Source organism: Oncorhynchus kisutch, unplaced genomic scaffold, assembly GCF_002021735.2.
Source record: "Oncorhynchus kisutch isolate 150728-3 unplaced genomic scaffold, Okis_V2 Okis04b-Okis11a_hom, whole genome shotgun sequence".
Lineage (NCBI taxonomy): Eukaryota > Metazoa > Chordata > Actinopteri > Salmoniformes > Salmonidae > Oncorhynchus > Oncorhynchus kisutch.
This window is the reverse complement of record NW_022261981.1, coordinates 11,740,757-11,756,991: the sequence shown is the minus strand read 5'-3', so window position 1 is coordinate 11,756,991 and position 16,235 is coordinate 11,740,757. Positions and strand designations below refer to the sequence as shown.

General features: G+C 46.3%; 1 protein-coding gene across 1 annotated transcript in view; it reads right to left on the bottom strand.

Annotated features, from left to right (window-relative positions):
• LOC109887202 (AT-rich interactive domain-containing protein 5B-like) overlaps positions 1-15,926 on the bottom strand; it is a 134,767-nt gene extending 118,841 nt beyond the window's left edge. Inside the window, exons 1-2 of the mRNA XM_031813183.1 lie at positions 15,814-15,926; positions 15,231-15,485 (exon numbers count right to left, since the gene is read on the bottom strand). Of these exons, the coding sequence (XP_031669043.1) occupies positions 15,231-15,485; positions 15,814-15,834 (276 nt within the window). The 5' untranslated portion in view covers positions 15,835-15,926. The remainder of the gene's footprint in view (positions 1-15,230; positions 15,486-15,813) is intronic.
• Positions 15,927-16,235: the final 309 nt, after the last annotated feature.

The window sequence follows — 16,235 nt, the reverse complement described above, 5'->3', positions numbered from 1 at the left end:
GTAACAGTTCTGACTATAGTCCTCTACTATAAGTAACAGTTCTGACTATAGCCCTCTACTATAAGTAACAGTTCTGACTATAGCCCTCTACTATAAGTAACAGTTCTGACTATAGCCCTCTACTATAAGTAACAGTTCTGACTATAGCCCTCTACTATAAGTAACAGTTCTGACTATAGCCCTCTACTATAAGTAACAGTTCTGACTATAGTCCTCTACTATAAGTAACAGTTCTGACTATAGTCCTCTACTATAAGTAACAGTTCTGACTATAGTCCTCTAGTATAAGTAACAGTTCTGACTATAGTCCTCTAGTATAAGTAACAGTTCTGACTATAGCCCTCTACTATAAGTAACAGTTCTGACTATAGTCCTCTACTATAAGTAACAGTTCTGACTATAGCCCTCTACTATAAGTAACAGTTCTGACTATAGCCCTCTACTATAAGTAACAGTTCTGACTATAGCCCTCTACTATAAGTAACAATTCTGACTATAGTCCTCTACTACAAGTAACAGTTATGACTATAGCCCTCTACTATAAGTAACAACAGCCCAGTTCTGACTACAGTCCTCTACTACAAGTAACAGTTCTGACTATAGTCCTCTAGTATAAGTAACAGTTCTGACTATAGTCCTCTAGTATAAGTAACAGTTCTGACTATAGTCCTCTACTATAAGTAACAGCAGCCCAGTTCTGACTATAGTCCTCTACTATAAGTAACAGTTCTGACTATAGCCCTCTACTATAAGTAACAGTTCTGACTATAGTCCTCTAGTATAAGTAACAGTTCTGACTATAGCCCTCTACTATAAGTAACAACAGCCCAGTTCTGACTACAGTCCTCTACTATAAGTAACAGTTCTGACTATAGTCCTCTAGTATAAGTAACAGTTCTGACTATAGTCCTCTAGTATAAGTAACAGTTCTGACTATAGTCCTCTAGTATAAGTAACAACAGCCCAGTTCTGACTATAGTCCTCTACTATAAGTAACAGTTCTGACTATAGTCCTCTACTATAAGTAACAGTTCTGACTATAGTCCTCTACTATAAGTAACAGTTCTGACTATAGTCCTCTACTATAAGTAACAGTTCTGACTATAGCCCTCTACTATAAGTAACAGTTCTGACTATAGCCCTCTACTATAAGTAACAGTTCTGACTATAGTCCTCTACTATAAGTAACAGTTCTGACTATAGTCCTCTACTATAAGTAACAGTTCTGACTATAGCCCTCTACTATAAGTAACAGTTCTGACTATAGTCCTCTACTATAAGTAACAGTTCTGACTATAGTCCTCTACTATAAGTAACAGTTCTGACTATAGTCCTCTAGTATAAGTAACAGCTTTCAGACCTGCTCCAGCGCTCTGCACAATAATCATTCCAGTGTGGAGGGAGGGACTGGAGGCATCTGTTTTCATGCTCCTATAAAACCAAGTGGGTTAAACATTATTAAACCTAATTGCGACGCAGCAAACTTTACCTCCTTATTGGCTGGCTGATCTGGAGAATATGAGAACTCTTCTTCCTGATAGTTCAGTTTGTTTACCTTGTGGTTGTAAACCGTGTTCTGAGAAACATTCAAAGAATCCATTCCAATGGTTTAAAGGTTTCCATGTTTTAGATTTGAAGCTCTGCAAAACAATTGGCTCTTGGTAATGACACTTCAGGGGGAACGGAGGAATTAGCCGCTCAGAGGGGAGAGCTGTAAAGCAACACAGAGAGAGGGGTGGAGCGAGAGAGAGAGAGGGGGGGGGTGAGAGAGAGGAGCGAGAGAGAGAGGGGGGGAGCGAGAGAGAGGAGCGAGAGAGAGAGAGAGAGGAGCGAGAGAGAGAGAGAGAGGAGCGAGAGAGAGAGAGAGAGGAGCGAGAGAGAGAGAGAGAGGGGGGAGCGAGAGAGAGGGGGGGGGAGCGAGAGAGAGGGAGAGAGAGAGGGGGGGGGGAGAGAGAGAGAGGGGGGGGGGAGCGAGAGAGAGGGGGGGGAGCGAGAGAGAGGGAGAGAGAGAGAGAGGGGGGGGGTGGAGCGAGAGAGAGATGGAGGGGAGCGAGAGAGAGAGGGAGGGGAGCGAGAGAGAGAGGGAGGGGAGCGAGAGAGAGAGAGGGGAGCGAGAGAGAGAGAGGGGAGCGAGAGAGAGAGGGAGGGGAGCGAGAGAGAGAGAGAGAGAGAGAGAGAGAGAGAGAGAGAGAGAGAGAGAGGGGAGCGAGAGAGAGAGAGGGGGGGAGCGAGAGAGGGGAGCGAGAGAGAGAGAGGGGGGGGAGCGAGAGAGAGGAGCGAGAGAGAGAGAGAGGGGGGAGCGAGAGAGAGGGGGGGGAGCGAGAGAGAGAGGGGGGAGCGAGAGAGAGAGAGGGGGGGGAGCGAGAGAGAGGAGCGAGAGAGAGAGAGAGGGGGGAGCGAGAGAGAGAGGGGGGGGGAAGCGAGAGAGAGGAGCGAGAGAGAGAGGGGGGGGAAGCGAGAGAGAGGAGCGAGAGAGAGAGAGAGGGGGGAGCGAGAGAGAGAGGGGGGAGCGAGAGAGAGGGGGGGGGGAGCGAGAGAGAGAGGGGGGGAGCGAGAGAGAGAGGGGGGGGGAGCGAGAGAGAGGGAGAGAGAGAGAGAGGGGGGGGGTGAAAGGGAGCCCCAGAGCTTTGAGCAGAGCGGTAACAGAGGCTCAAAGTGAAGCAGCAGTAATGTTGAGAAACCCACTAACAGTTTCACACAGAATGTTTCACTCCAGTGCTTCAGGGGTCAGGCCAAGAATTCCCCAGGTCACTGCAGATTTGTCCACCTGCTTACACGCCTATTGAGTTATTGACCTGCTAACATGAACAATGTGCTCAGCAGACACAGAGGGAAAGCTTTGCTTGCAGTTAAAAGTTAAATGAACAATTGTTTCTTTCAATAATTGATCTAGTTCAAAGCCTGAGTTAATTACATGGTGTTACGTGATGTATCGTTATTATTATTAAAAGAAGTCTTTACTTCCCCTTCTCTCTAAACAGCAGTGTGATTTCCTCTGAGCTCTATGAGAAAGATAAGAATGTCTGGGACACCAGCGTGTTCAGTTCAGGAAACTATTCTGACTACCACTGTGAATGTCTGGGGACACCAGCGTGTTCAGTTCAGAAACCTATTCTGACTACCACTGTGAATGTCTGGGGACACCAGCGTGTTCAGTTCAGAAACCTATTCTGACTACCACTGTGAATGTCTGGGGACACCAGCGTGTTCAGTTCAGAAATCTATTCTGACTACCACTGTCAATGTCTGGGGACACCAGCGTGTTCAGTTCAGGAAACTATTCTGACTACCACTGTGAATGTCTGGGGACACCAGCGTGTTCAGTTCAGGAAACTATTCTGACTACCACTGTGAATGTCTGGGGACACCAGCGTGTTCAGTTCAGGAAACTATTCTGACTACCACTGTGAATGTCTGGGGACACCAGCATGTTCAGTTCAGGAATCTATTCTGACTACCACTGTGAATGTCTGGGACACCAGCATGTTCAGTTCAGGAACCTATTCTGACTACCACTGTGAATGTCTGGGACACCAGCATGTTCAGTTCAGGAAACTATTCTGACTAGCACTGTGAATGTCACACAGAACAATATTACTTTACATAGAAACAAGCTGATGATCTAATACATATGTTCCAGGCATGAAAATACAAACATGTCCGTCTGCCAAGCAGCAGAGATATGTCTGGCAGTCTGCCTCACATTCCCTCTCCTCTCTCTGCACCCCAGGGCCAAGTCACAGGGCTGACTGAATAGTCCCAAGTCACAGGGCTGACTGTTTAGTCCCAAGTCACAGGGCTGACTGTTTAGTCCCCAATCACAGGGCTGACTGTTTAGTCCCAAGTCACAGGGCTGACTGATTAGTCCCAAGTCACAGGGCTGACTGTTTAGTCCCAAGTCACAGGGCTGACTGTTTAGTCCCAAGTCACAGGGCTGACTGATTAGTCCCAAGTCACAGGGCTGACTGTTTAGTCCCAAGTCACAGGGCTAGCTGTTTAGTCCCAAGTCACAGGGCTGACTGTTTAGTCCCAAGTCACAGGGCTGCCTGTGGGTGGGGTTATATCCTTCCTGTTTGGCCCTGTCCGGGGGTGTCCTCGGATGGGTCCACAGTGTCTCCTGACCCCTCCTGTCTCAGCCTCCAGTATTTATGCTGCAGTAGTTTATGTGTCGGGGGGCTGGGGTCAGTGTGTTATATCTGGAGTACTTCTCCTGTCCTATTCGGTGTCCTATGTGAATCTAAGTGTGCGTTCTCTAATTCTCTCCTTCTCTCTCTCGGAGGACCTGAGCCCTAGGACCATGCCCCAGGATTACCTGACATGATGACTCCTTGCTGTCCCCAGTCCACCTGGCCGTGCTGCTGCTCCAGTTTCAACTGTTCTGCCTTCTTATTATTCGAACATGCTGATCATTTATGACCATTTGAACATCTTGGCCATGTTCTGTTTTATTCTCCACCCGGCACAGCCAGAAGAGGACTGGCCACCCCACATATGCTCTCTCTAATTCTCTCTTTTTTTTCTCTCTCTCTCTCGGAGGACCTGAGCCCTAGGACCATGCCCCAGGACTACCTGACATGATGACTCCTTGCTGTCCCCAGTCCATCTGACTGTGCTGCTGCTCCAGTTTCAACTGTTCTGCCTTATTATTATACGACCATGCTGGTCATTTATGAACATTTGAACATCTTGGCCATGTTCTGTTATAATCTCCACCCGGCACAACCAGAAGAGGACTGGCCACCCCACATAGCCTGGTTCCTCTCTAGGTTTCTTCCTAGGTTTTGGCCTTTCTAGGGAGTTTTTCCTAGCCACCGTGCTTCTACACCTGCATTGCTTGCTGTTTGGGGTTTTAGGCTGGGTTTCTGTACAGCACTTTGAGATATCAGCTGATGTACGAAGGGCTATATAAATACATTTGATTTGATTTGATTTTGATTTGCCTGTTTAGTCCCAAGTCACAGGGCTGCCTGTTCAGTCCCAAGTCACAGGGCTGCCTGTTTAGTCCAAGTCACAGGGCTGCCTGTTTAGTCCAAGTCACAGGGCTGCCTGTTTAGTCCAAGTCACAGGGCTGCCTGTTTAGTCCAAGTCACAGGCTGCCTGTTTAGTCCAAGTCACAGGCTGCCTGTTTAGTCCAAGTCACAGGCTGCCTGTTTAGTCCAAGTCACAGGGCTGCCTGTTTAGTCCAAGTCACAGGGCTGCCTGTTTAGTCCAAGTCACAGGGCTGCCTGTTTGGTCCCAAGTTACAGGGCTGACTGTTTAGTCCAAGTCACAGGGCTGACTGTTTAGTCCCAAGTTACAGGGCTGACTGTTTAGTCCCAAGTCACAGGGCTGACTGAATAGTCCCAAATTACAGGGCTGCCTGTTTAGTCCCAAATTACAGGGCTGCCTGTTTAGTCCAAGTCACAGGGCTGACTGTTTAGTCCAAGTCACAGGGCTGACTGTTTAGTCCAAGTCACAGGGCTGACTGTTTAGTCCCAAGTTACAGGGCTGACTGTTTAGTCCCAAGAAACAGGGCTGACTGAATAGTCCCAAGTCACAGGGCTGACTGTTTAGTCCCAAGTCACAGGGCTGACTGTTTAGTCCCAAGTTACAGGGCTGACTGTTTAGTCCCAAGTCACAGGGCTGACTGAATAGTCCCAAATTACAGGGCTGCCTGTTTGGTCCCAAATTACAGGGCTGCCTGTTTGGTCCCAAGTTACAGGGCTGACTGTTTGGTCCCAAGTTACAGGGCTGACTGTTTAGTCCAAGTCACAGGGCTGACTGTTTAGTCCAAGTCACAGGGCTGACTGTTTAGTCCAAGTCACAGGGCTGACTGTTTAGTCCCAAGTTACAGGGCTGACTGTTTAGTCCCAAGAAACAGGGCTGACTGAATAGTCCCAAGTCACAGGGCTGACTGTTTAGTCCCAAATTACAGGGCTGACTGTTTAGTCCCAAGTCACAGGGCTGACTGTTTAGACCCAAGTCACAGGGCTGACTGTTTAGTCCCAAGTCACAGGGCTGCCTGTTTAGTCCTCTCAATAACAACAGAGAGAGAGAGAGAGAGAGAGACTAGAGACTACATGACCAAAAGTATGTGGGCACCTACTTGTCAAAAATCTAATTCCAAAATCATGGGCATTAATATGAATTTTGTTCTCCCCTTTGCTGCTATAACAGCCTCCACTCTTCTGGAGAGGCTTTCCACTAAATGTGGGTACATTGCTGAGGGGACTTGCCACTGATGTTGGGCGATTAGGCCTGGCTCGCAGTCAGCGTTCCAATTCATCCCAAAGGTGTTCAATGGGGTTGAGGTCAGGGCTCTGTGCAGGCCAGTAAAGTTCTTCCACAGTGATCTTGACAAACCATTTCTGATTGGACATCGCTTTGTGCACGGGGACATTGTCATGCTGAAACAGGAAAGGGCCTTCCCCAAACTGTTGGAAGCACAGAATCGTCTAGAATGTCATTGTATGTTGTAGCGTTAAGATTTCCCTTCACAGGAATGAAGGAAAAACAGCCCCAGAACATTATTCCTCCTCCACCAACTTTGCAGTTGGCACTATGCATTCGGCCAGGTAGCGTTCTTCTGGCATCTGCCAAACCCAGATTCGTCAGTCGGACTCCCAGATGGTGAAGTGTGATTCATCACTCCAGAGAACGTGTTTCCACCATCGAGAGTCCAATAGCGGCGAGATTTACACCACTCCAGCCAACGCTTGGCATCACGCATGGTGATCTTAGGCTTGTGTGCGGCTTCTAGGCCATGGAAACCCATTTCATGAAGCTCCCGACGAACAGTTCTTGTGCTGACGTTGCTTCCAGGGCAGTTTGGAACTTGGTAGTGAGTGTTAAATCACTCTGCAGTCCCGTTCTGTGAGGCCTGTGTGGCCTACCACTTGGTGGCTGAGCCGTTGTTGCTCCTAGACATTTCCACTTCACAATAACAGCACTTACAGTTGACCAGGGCAGCTCTAGCAGGGCAGAAAACTGACTTGTTGGAAAGGTGGCATTCTATGAAAGTCGCTGAGCTCTTCAGTAGGGGCCATTCTACTGACAATGTTTATCTATGGAGAATGCATGGCTATGTGGTCGGTTTTATACACCTGTCAGCAACGGGTGTAGCTGAAATAGCCAGAATCGACAAATTTAAAGGGGCGTCCATATACTTTGGTATATATAGTGTATGACATGCCTGTCAAACCACTTGGCTGGAGCAGTAGGGGAACTCGTCTCAGCTACACTAGAGCTTAGTGTTGATGTGTAGTGTTACAACAGCTAGGCAGAGTAACATACAGTTGAGGGAGCTTAGTGTTGATGTGTAGTGTTACCACAGCTAGGCAGAGTAACATACAGTTGAGGGAGCTTAGTGTTGATGTGTAGTGTTGATGTGTAGTGTTGATGTGTAGTGTTACAACAGCTAGGCAGAGTAACGTACAGTTGAGGGAGCTTAGTGTTGATGTGTAGTGTTACCACAGCTAGGCAGAGTAACATACAGTTGAGGGAGCTTAGTGTTGATGTGTAGTGTTACCACAGCTAGGCAGAGTAACGTACAGTTGAGGGAGCTTAGTGTTGATGTGTAGTGTTACCACAGCTAGGCAGAGTAACATACAGTTGAGGGAGCTTAGTGTTGATGTGTAGTGTTACCACAGCTAGGCAGAGTAACATACAGTTGAGGGAGCTTAGTGTTGATGTGTAGTGTTACCACAGCTAGGCAGAGTAACATACAGTTGAGGGAGCTTAGTGTTGATGTGTAGTGTTACCACAGCTAGGCAGAGTAACATACAGTTGAGGGAGCTTAGTGTTGATGTGTAGTGTTACAACAGCTAGGCAGAGTAACATACAGTTGAGGGAGCTTAGTGTTGATGTGTAGTGTTACCACAGCTAGGCAGAGTAACGTACAGTTGAGGGAGCTTAGTGTTGATGTGTAGTGTTACCACAGCTAGGCAGAGTAACATACAGTTGAGGGAGCTTAGTGTTGATGTGTAGTGTTACAACAGCTAGGCAGAGTAACATACAGTTGAGGGAGCTTAGTGTTGATGTGTAGTGTTACCACAGCTAGGCAGAGTAACGTACAGTTGAGGGAGCTTAGTGTTGATGTGTAGTGTTACCACAGCTAGGCAGAGTAACATACAGTTGAGGGAGCTTAGTGTTGATGTGTAGTGTTACCACAGCTAGGCAGAGTAACGTACAGTTGAGGGAGCTTAGTGTTGATGTGTAGTGTTACCACAGCTAGGCAGAGTAACGTACAGTTGAGGGAGCTTAGTGTTGATGTGTAGTGTTACCACAGCTAGGCAGAGTAACATACAGTTGAGGGAGCTTAGTGTTGATGTGTAGTGTTACCACAGCTAGGCAGAGTAACATACAGTTGAGGGAGCTTAGTGTTGATGTGTAGTGTTACCACAGCTAGGCAGAGTAACGTACAGTTGAGGGAGCTTAGTGTTGATGTGTAGTGTTACCACAGCTAGGCAGAGTAACGTACAGTTGAGGGAGCTTAGTGTTGATGTGTAGTGTTACCACAGCTAGGCAGAGTAACATACAGTTGAGGGAGCTTAGTGTTGATGTGTAGTGTTACCACAGCTAGGCAGAGTAACGTACAGTTGAGGGAGCTTAGTGTTGATGTGTAGTGTTACCACAGCTAGGCAGAGTAACATACAGTTGAGGGAGCTTAGTGTTGATGTGTAGTGTTACAACAGCTAGGCAGAGTAACATACAGTTGAGGGAGCTTAGTGTTGATGTGTAGTGTTACCACAGCTAGGCAGAGTAACGTACAGTTGAGGGAGCTTAGTGTTGATGTGTAGTGTTACCACAGCTAGGCAGAGTAACATACAGTTTAGGGAGCTTAGTGTTGATGTGTAGTGTTACCACAGCTAGGCAGAGTAACATACAGTTGAGGGAGCTTAGTGTTGATGTGTAGTGTTACAACAGCTAGGCAGAGTAACATACAGTTGAGGGAGCTTAGTGTTGATGTGTAGTGTTACCACAGCTAGGCAGAGTAACGTACAGTTGAGGGAGCTTAGTGTTGATGTGTAGTGTTACCACAGCTAGGCAGAGTAACATACAGTTTAGGGAGCTTAGTGTTGATGTGTAGTGTTACCACAGCTAGGCAGAGTAACATACAGTTGAGGGAGCTTAGTGTTGATGTGTAGTGTTACAACAGCTAGGCAGAGTAACATACAGTTGAGGGAGCTTAGTGTTGATGTGTAGTGTTACCACAGCTAGGCAGAGTAACGTACAGTTGAGGGAGCTTAGTGTTGATGTGTAGTGTTACCACAGCTAGGCAGAGTAACATACAGTTGAGGGAGCTTAGTGTTGATGTGTAGTGTTACCACAGCTAGGCAGAGTAACGTACAGTTGAGGGAGCTTAGTGTTGATGTGTAGTGTTACCACAGCTAGGCAGAGTAACGTACAGTTGAGGGAGCTTAGTGTTGATGTGTAGTGTTACCACAGCTAGGCAGAGTAACATACAGTTGAGGGAGCTTAGTGTTGATGTGTAGTGTTACCACAGCTAGGCAGAGTAACATACAGTTGAGGGAGCTTAGTGTTGATGTGTAGTGTTACCACAGCTAGGCAGAGTAACGTACAGTTGAGGGAGCTTAGTGTTGATGTGTAGTGTTACCACAGCTAGGCAGAGTAACGTACAGTTGAGGGAGCTTAGTGTTGATGTGTAGTGTTACCACAGCTAGGCAGAGTAACATACAGTTGAGGGAGCTTAGTGTTGATGTGTAGTGTTACCACAGCTAGGCAGAGTAACGTACAGTTGAGGGAGCTTAGTGTTGATGTGTAGTGTTACCACAGCTAGGCAGAGTAACATACAGTTGAGGGAGCTTAGTGTTGATGTGTAGTGTTACCACAGCTAGGCAGAGTAACATAGTCAAACTGCTGATGGATTCAGATACTGATCTATTTATAGAAAGCTGTTTTACTTCTGCCTGACTAAAAGCATTATTCCTGGGGGTTGCCAGGGCGGCCGCAGCTTCGGCAGTGTGCTGCTGATATTCACAGAGAGGAGAAAAGCTGTCCAACAACTGGCTCCAATATCATGGAAACCATGAGGACAATATACTTTAGTTTAGCTCCCAGGGTGCATCCCAAATGACACCCTATTCCCTTCTTATTGCACTACTTTTGACCAGAGCCCATTGGTCCCCATAGTGCACTGGGGAACAGGATGTCATTTAAGACCATGGCCTAACCTATTCTAGTTTCTGTTCTGTTCCAACTGATGACATCACACATAATAACACCACAGCCTTCCATCTGATGAATAAATACACAACAACTGATGACATCACACATAATAACACCACGGCCTTCCATCTGATTAATAAATACACAACAACTGATGACATCACACATAATAACACCTACATTACACTGTGCTACCAGGTAATAACATGGGCCTCATTACACTGTGCTACCAGGTAATAACATGGGCCTCATTACACTGTGCAACCAGGTAATAACATGGGCCTCATTACACTGTGCTACCAGGTAATAACATGGGCCTCATTACACTGTGCTACCAGGTAATAACATGGGCCTCATTACACTGTGCAACCAGGTAATAACATGGGCCTCATTACACTGTGCTACCAGGTAATAACATGGCTACATTACACTGTGCTACCAGGTAATAACATGGCTACATTACACTGTGCTACCAGGTAATAACATGGCTACATTACACTGTGCAACCAGGTAATAACATGGCTACATTACACTGTGCTACCAGGTAATAACATGGCTACATTACACTGTGCTACCAGGTAATAAAATGGGCCTAATTACACTGTGCTACCAGGTAATAACATGGGCCTCATTACACTGTGCTACCAGGTAATAACATGGGCCTCATTACACTGTGCTACCAGGTAATAACATGGCTACATTACACTGTGCTACCAGGTAATAACATGGCTACATTACACTGTGCTAACAGGTAATAACATGGGACTCATTACACTGTGCTACCAGGTAATAACATGGGCCTCATTACACTGTGCTACCAGGTAATAACATGGGCCTCATTACACTGTGCTACCAGGTAATAACATGGCTACATTACACTGTGCTACCAGGTAATAACATGGCCTCATTACACTGTACTACCAGGTAATAACATGGGCCTCATTACACTGTGCTACCAGGTAACAACATGGATACATTACACTGTGCTACCAGGTAATAACATGGCTTTATACAGGAAGTACCAGGTAATAACATGGCTATATACAGGAAGTACCAGGTAATAACATGGCTATATACAGGGAGTACCAGGTAATAACATGGTTATATACAGGGAGTACCAGGTAATAACATGGCTATATACAGGGAGTACCAGGTAATAGCATGGCTATATACAGGGAGTACCAGGTAATAACATGGCTATATACAGGAGGTACTGGTACAGAGTCAATGTGGAGGCTATATACAGGGGGTACCGGTACAGAGTCAATGTGGAGGCTATATTCAGGGGGTACCGGTACAGAGGCAATGTGGAGACTATATACAGGGGGTACCGGTACAGAGTCAATGTGGAGGCTATATACAGGGGGTACCGGTACAGAGTCATTGTGGAGGCTATATACAGGGGGTACCGGTACAGAGTCAATGTGGAGGCTATATACAGGAGGTACCGGTACAGAGTCAATGTGGAGGCTATATACAGGAGGTACTGGTACAGAGTCAATGTGGAGGCTATATACAGGGGGCACCGGTACAAAGTCAATGTGGAGGCTATATACAGGGGGTACCGGTACAGAGTCAATGTGGAGACTATATACAGGGGGTACCGGTACAGAGTCAATGTGGAGACTATATACAGGGGGTACCGGTACAGAGTCAATGTGGAGACTATATACAGTGGGTGCCGGTACAGTGTCAATGTGGAGGCTATATACAGGGGATACCGGTACAGAGTCAATGTGGAGGCTATATACAGGGGGTACCGGTACAGAGTCAATGTGGAGGCTATATTCAGGGGGTACCGGTACATAGTCAATGTGGAGGATATATACAGGGGGTACCGGTACAGAGTCAATGTGGAGGCTATATACAGGGGGTACCGGTACAGAGTCAATGTGAAGGCTATATACAGGGGATACTGGTACAGAGTCAATGTGGAGGCTATATACAGGGGGTGCCGGTACAGAGTCAATGTGAAGGCTATATACAGGGGATACTGGTACAGAGTCAATGTGGAGGCTATATACAGGGGGTGCCGGTACAGTGTCAATGTGGAGGCTATATACAGGGGATACTGGTACAGAGTCAATGTGGAGGCTATATACAGGGGGTACCGGTACAGAGTCAGCGTGTGGAAAATATCTGGCCTACATTTAAAACAAATTCCTTACATCGAGTGCCTCTCAAACCAAAACCTAATTTCCATTTTATTTGATGGATGTGAGTTATTCTGTGCAAATGCAATTCAGTTTTCCAATTTGCTGAGGGCAGTATAAATGTTGTGGCAGCGAGGGGCATTGTGGGTGTCAAATTACTAGTGGCCAGGTTCACACTCAATCACATTGTTGTTTAGATTCTCCATATGGGGCTAATGTTCCTGCAGCTCTTAAAACACTCAGGAACTAATGGCTGACACACACACACAGTTTAACATTATCAGGTTACGTGACTAATCATTCATTAGAACTATAAAACATACAATAACCCTAGCATCGGTTATCCTAAATTAGAAACTGGGTGGTTCGAGACCTGAATACCACGGGTATGACAAAACATGTATTTTTACTGCTCTTATTATATTGGTAACCAGTTTATAACAGCAATAAGGCACCTTGGGTGTTTGTGATATATAGCCAATATACCACGGCTAAGGGCTGAGTCCATGCACTCCGAGTTGGCTATATACCACACCCCCGCGTGCCTTATTGCTTAATTATACTGAACTTGTTTTGAATAAAGTGTTGTCCTTGGGCTGGTAATCCTATCCACCTTGCTGTCTCTGGAACACCTATCATGTAAACTGTAATTATTTATTGTCATGGGCATAGTTAAATAAAGGGTCAATAAAAATGTAATTATAAAAATGTACTCAACACATTTGAAAGAAAATAATTCACCATGCTTGTGGGAGGATGTGGGCGGGGAGGAGGAGGAGAGGAGGAGAAGGAGGAGGGAGGAGGTAGAGGAGAGGGGGTGAAGGGGGATGGGAGGAGGAGGGGAGGGGAGGAGGAGGGAGGAGGAGGAGGAAGAGGGAGGAGGAAGAGGAGAGGGGGTGAAGGGGGATGGGAGGAGGAGGGGAGGGGAGGAGGAGGGAGGAGGAGGAGGAAGAGGAGAGGGGGTGAGGGGGGAGGGGAGGAGGATAGGGGGAGGAGGAGAGGAGGAGAAGGAGGAGGAGGGAGAGGAGAGGGGGTGAAGGGGGAGGGGAGGAGGATAGGAGGAGGAGGAGAGGAGGAGAAGGAGGAGGAGGGAGGAAGTAGAGGAGAGGGGGTGAAGGGGGATGGGAAGATGGGAGGAGGAGGTGGAGGGGGGTGGGAGGATAGGAGGAGGAGGGAGGAGGAAGAGGAGAGGGGGTGAAGGGGGAGGGGAGGATGATAGGAGGAGGAGGAGAGGAGGAGAAGGAGGAGGTAGAGGAGAGGGGGTGAAGGGGGATGGGAGGAGGAGGTGGAGGGGGGTGGGAGGATAGGAGGAGGAGGGAGGAGGAAGAGGAGAGGGGGTGAAGGGGGAGGGGAGGAGGATAGGAGGAGGAGAAGGGAGGAGGAAGAGGAGAGGGGGTGAAGGGGGAGGGGAGGAGGAGAAGGAGGAGGGAAGGAGGAGGAGAGGAGGCGGGTAGGAGAGGAGGAGGAGAGGAGGAGGGGTGGGAAGAGGGTAGCTCCAACAGATGACAAGTTAGTTAGAGGGTCTGAATATGGGTCTACTTAACTGAACTAACAGCAGGTTAACTCTGGTTTTACTCTTTTCCACCTTGTTACATTGACTAAACATCCAGCTCTATTCGGGCTGAAGTTTCTATAATATCCCCCATCGTTCAATTTTCTGCAGTGAGACCTTGACATTCTCCGGAGCAGCAGAGATACAGAAAACCTGTTTGCTTATTATGAGAAGGAAATGTGATCCTCCGCTCCTCGGGGGGTTCAACAGTGAGAGAGGAGTTGTTTTCTTTGTAATGTGTCTGACTGATTACAGCAACATAACAACATAAAATCCATTCATCCTTTACTACGCTACATTACGGATGTGGCCAGCCGCTGAGCGTTTCCACTCCATTGCCTTGTTCCATAATGCATTACATTCTTGAAATAGCGCAGATAATAATGCACGCAGCGCAACTCATCAAGTCGATGCGGCACTTAAAGGGTTAAGTTTTCATGCATTTTTCTTTCTCACAAATTGCCCTGATAGCAGATGCCCCTATCAGCGATACGGAATGAAGCTGCAGCACTTTTCCGTAATAACCTTCACAAATGTCAGCCGACCCGTTAAGGCATCCCAGCTTGGTGCTTTATCTGCTTGTAAATCAATTCCCACAGCCCGGAGAGGGTATGGAGAAAATGTCCGCTTACAATACTTGTAGTCTAGTGTGTGAACGCAGCTGATTCAGGTCTATAATAAAGGCATTGCTTAACATTTGGAGCTGTCTAATAAACGTGACAGATCACATTCACAGACCGGCTGCCGCGGTCCTTCCCGCTCTAGGTTGTTAATGTAGCTTTACAAAACGCCCATGACAATCAAGAATTCCAATTCATCATATTTACAACCAGTCATGAGGCAATCTACTCGACACTGACAAAATACGGCTTTTGATTCATGGTCTCATGCTTAGGATATCCGCACGGTTCTTCTAAACGGGGATATGAAACATGAAAAGTAGTGATCTAACAACTTTATAATATCACAATCGATGCTTTCACACAGATGGCCAATATATATATATATATATATTACAATATACAATATATATATATAGGCCTATTTCATCAAACTAACATAAGCGACAAAACAAAATGACTAGTCAGCGCTAGAGCCAGGGGATTGTGTAGAGAGGACAGCAGGTAATTTCAGGCCCCATTAGTAGCCTATGTGACATGAATAACCGCATCGGTTGTCTCACTAGAGGAAATACGAGGTGTTACCCGTTTTTGTGTCACACAGAAAGCGGAATCGAGATAGCAGCTCCATTTTGGTCATACCACCGACACAGACATTATTTTAAATGTTATTCGCAGAAGAATGCAGTCTATAATTTAACACACAAAGTATGAGGCAGAAAGAAAATGTGTAATCACCTCTCCGTGACTGACAGTCCGTCCCTGAGGGGTGTCTTCGGGGAGAAAATAAAGTTTGGAGCTGGATAAAAGTTGTTTTCTGCTTCTTTCTTCCCATAACAGCTGTAGCTCCGCTATGCAGAGCGGTTCCCCGGGTCTACACCTCACTAGGAAAAAGTCTCCCAGAGACAGGATCCGAGGTTTGGCTTCAATGTCAAACCTAAAAGCCTTGTAGAAAATGTAAGGTCCGTGAAAACCGCAAGGTGAGCCGACCCACTGCGGAAACAGCGATAAGTCATTAATTTCACAGATTACCCAGTACCAGGCATATAAAACAAGCACAAATCAAAAGCAACATGCACTTGATTGAATTGAGACATTAAAACCGTATAACGATCGCAATATGATTTAAAGGGTACTTTAAAAAAACAAATTATCTGATAGAACAACATAATGATTTATAAAATAGCCTATAAAATGTTGTTAAAAACTTTCCTGTATTTATGCATTATTATTATATATAACACAATATCCGTAACTTTGGCTTCCATCACTAAGAAATTAAATGCGATTAAAGAGAATCGGGGTAGATAATGATAAATACCGTGAGTGAGTTGGGCTCCATCTCGACGCTCTCAACATTCACTCCAAAACTGTCCGCTTGAATGGACTGCTAAACGGTCCTGGAAGGGAGCAATATATGCGCACGCAGTATTGCGTCCTGCGACAATATGAAATCAAAATATTAGCAATCTAGTACACCCAAAATGTATGAAAATGTCGTCTAATATTTCTTCCGTGTACTTTATTTCAAATGTACATTTTTGTTGTAGAATTGCAAAAGGAAATAGCCATGATAAATTCCAAAAGGCATGGGTGCATGCCCTCATAGAGAGGCTGGTGTGAAATCCGTATCCATTAAAACATCTGGATGATCTAATTATTGTGATTTGCTCTTGCCGACAGGACACTATCCACATACCGGTGATGCTGCGATACAAACTATATTTATTCAAAACGATTTCA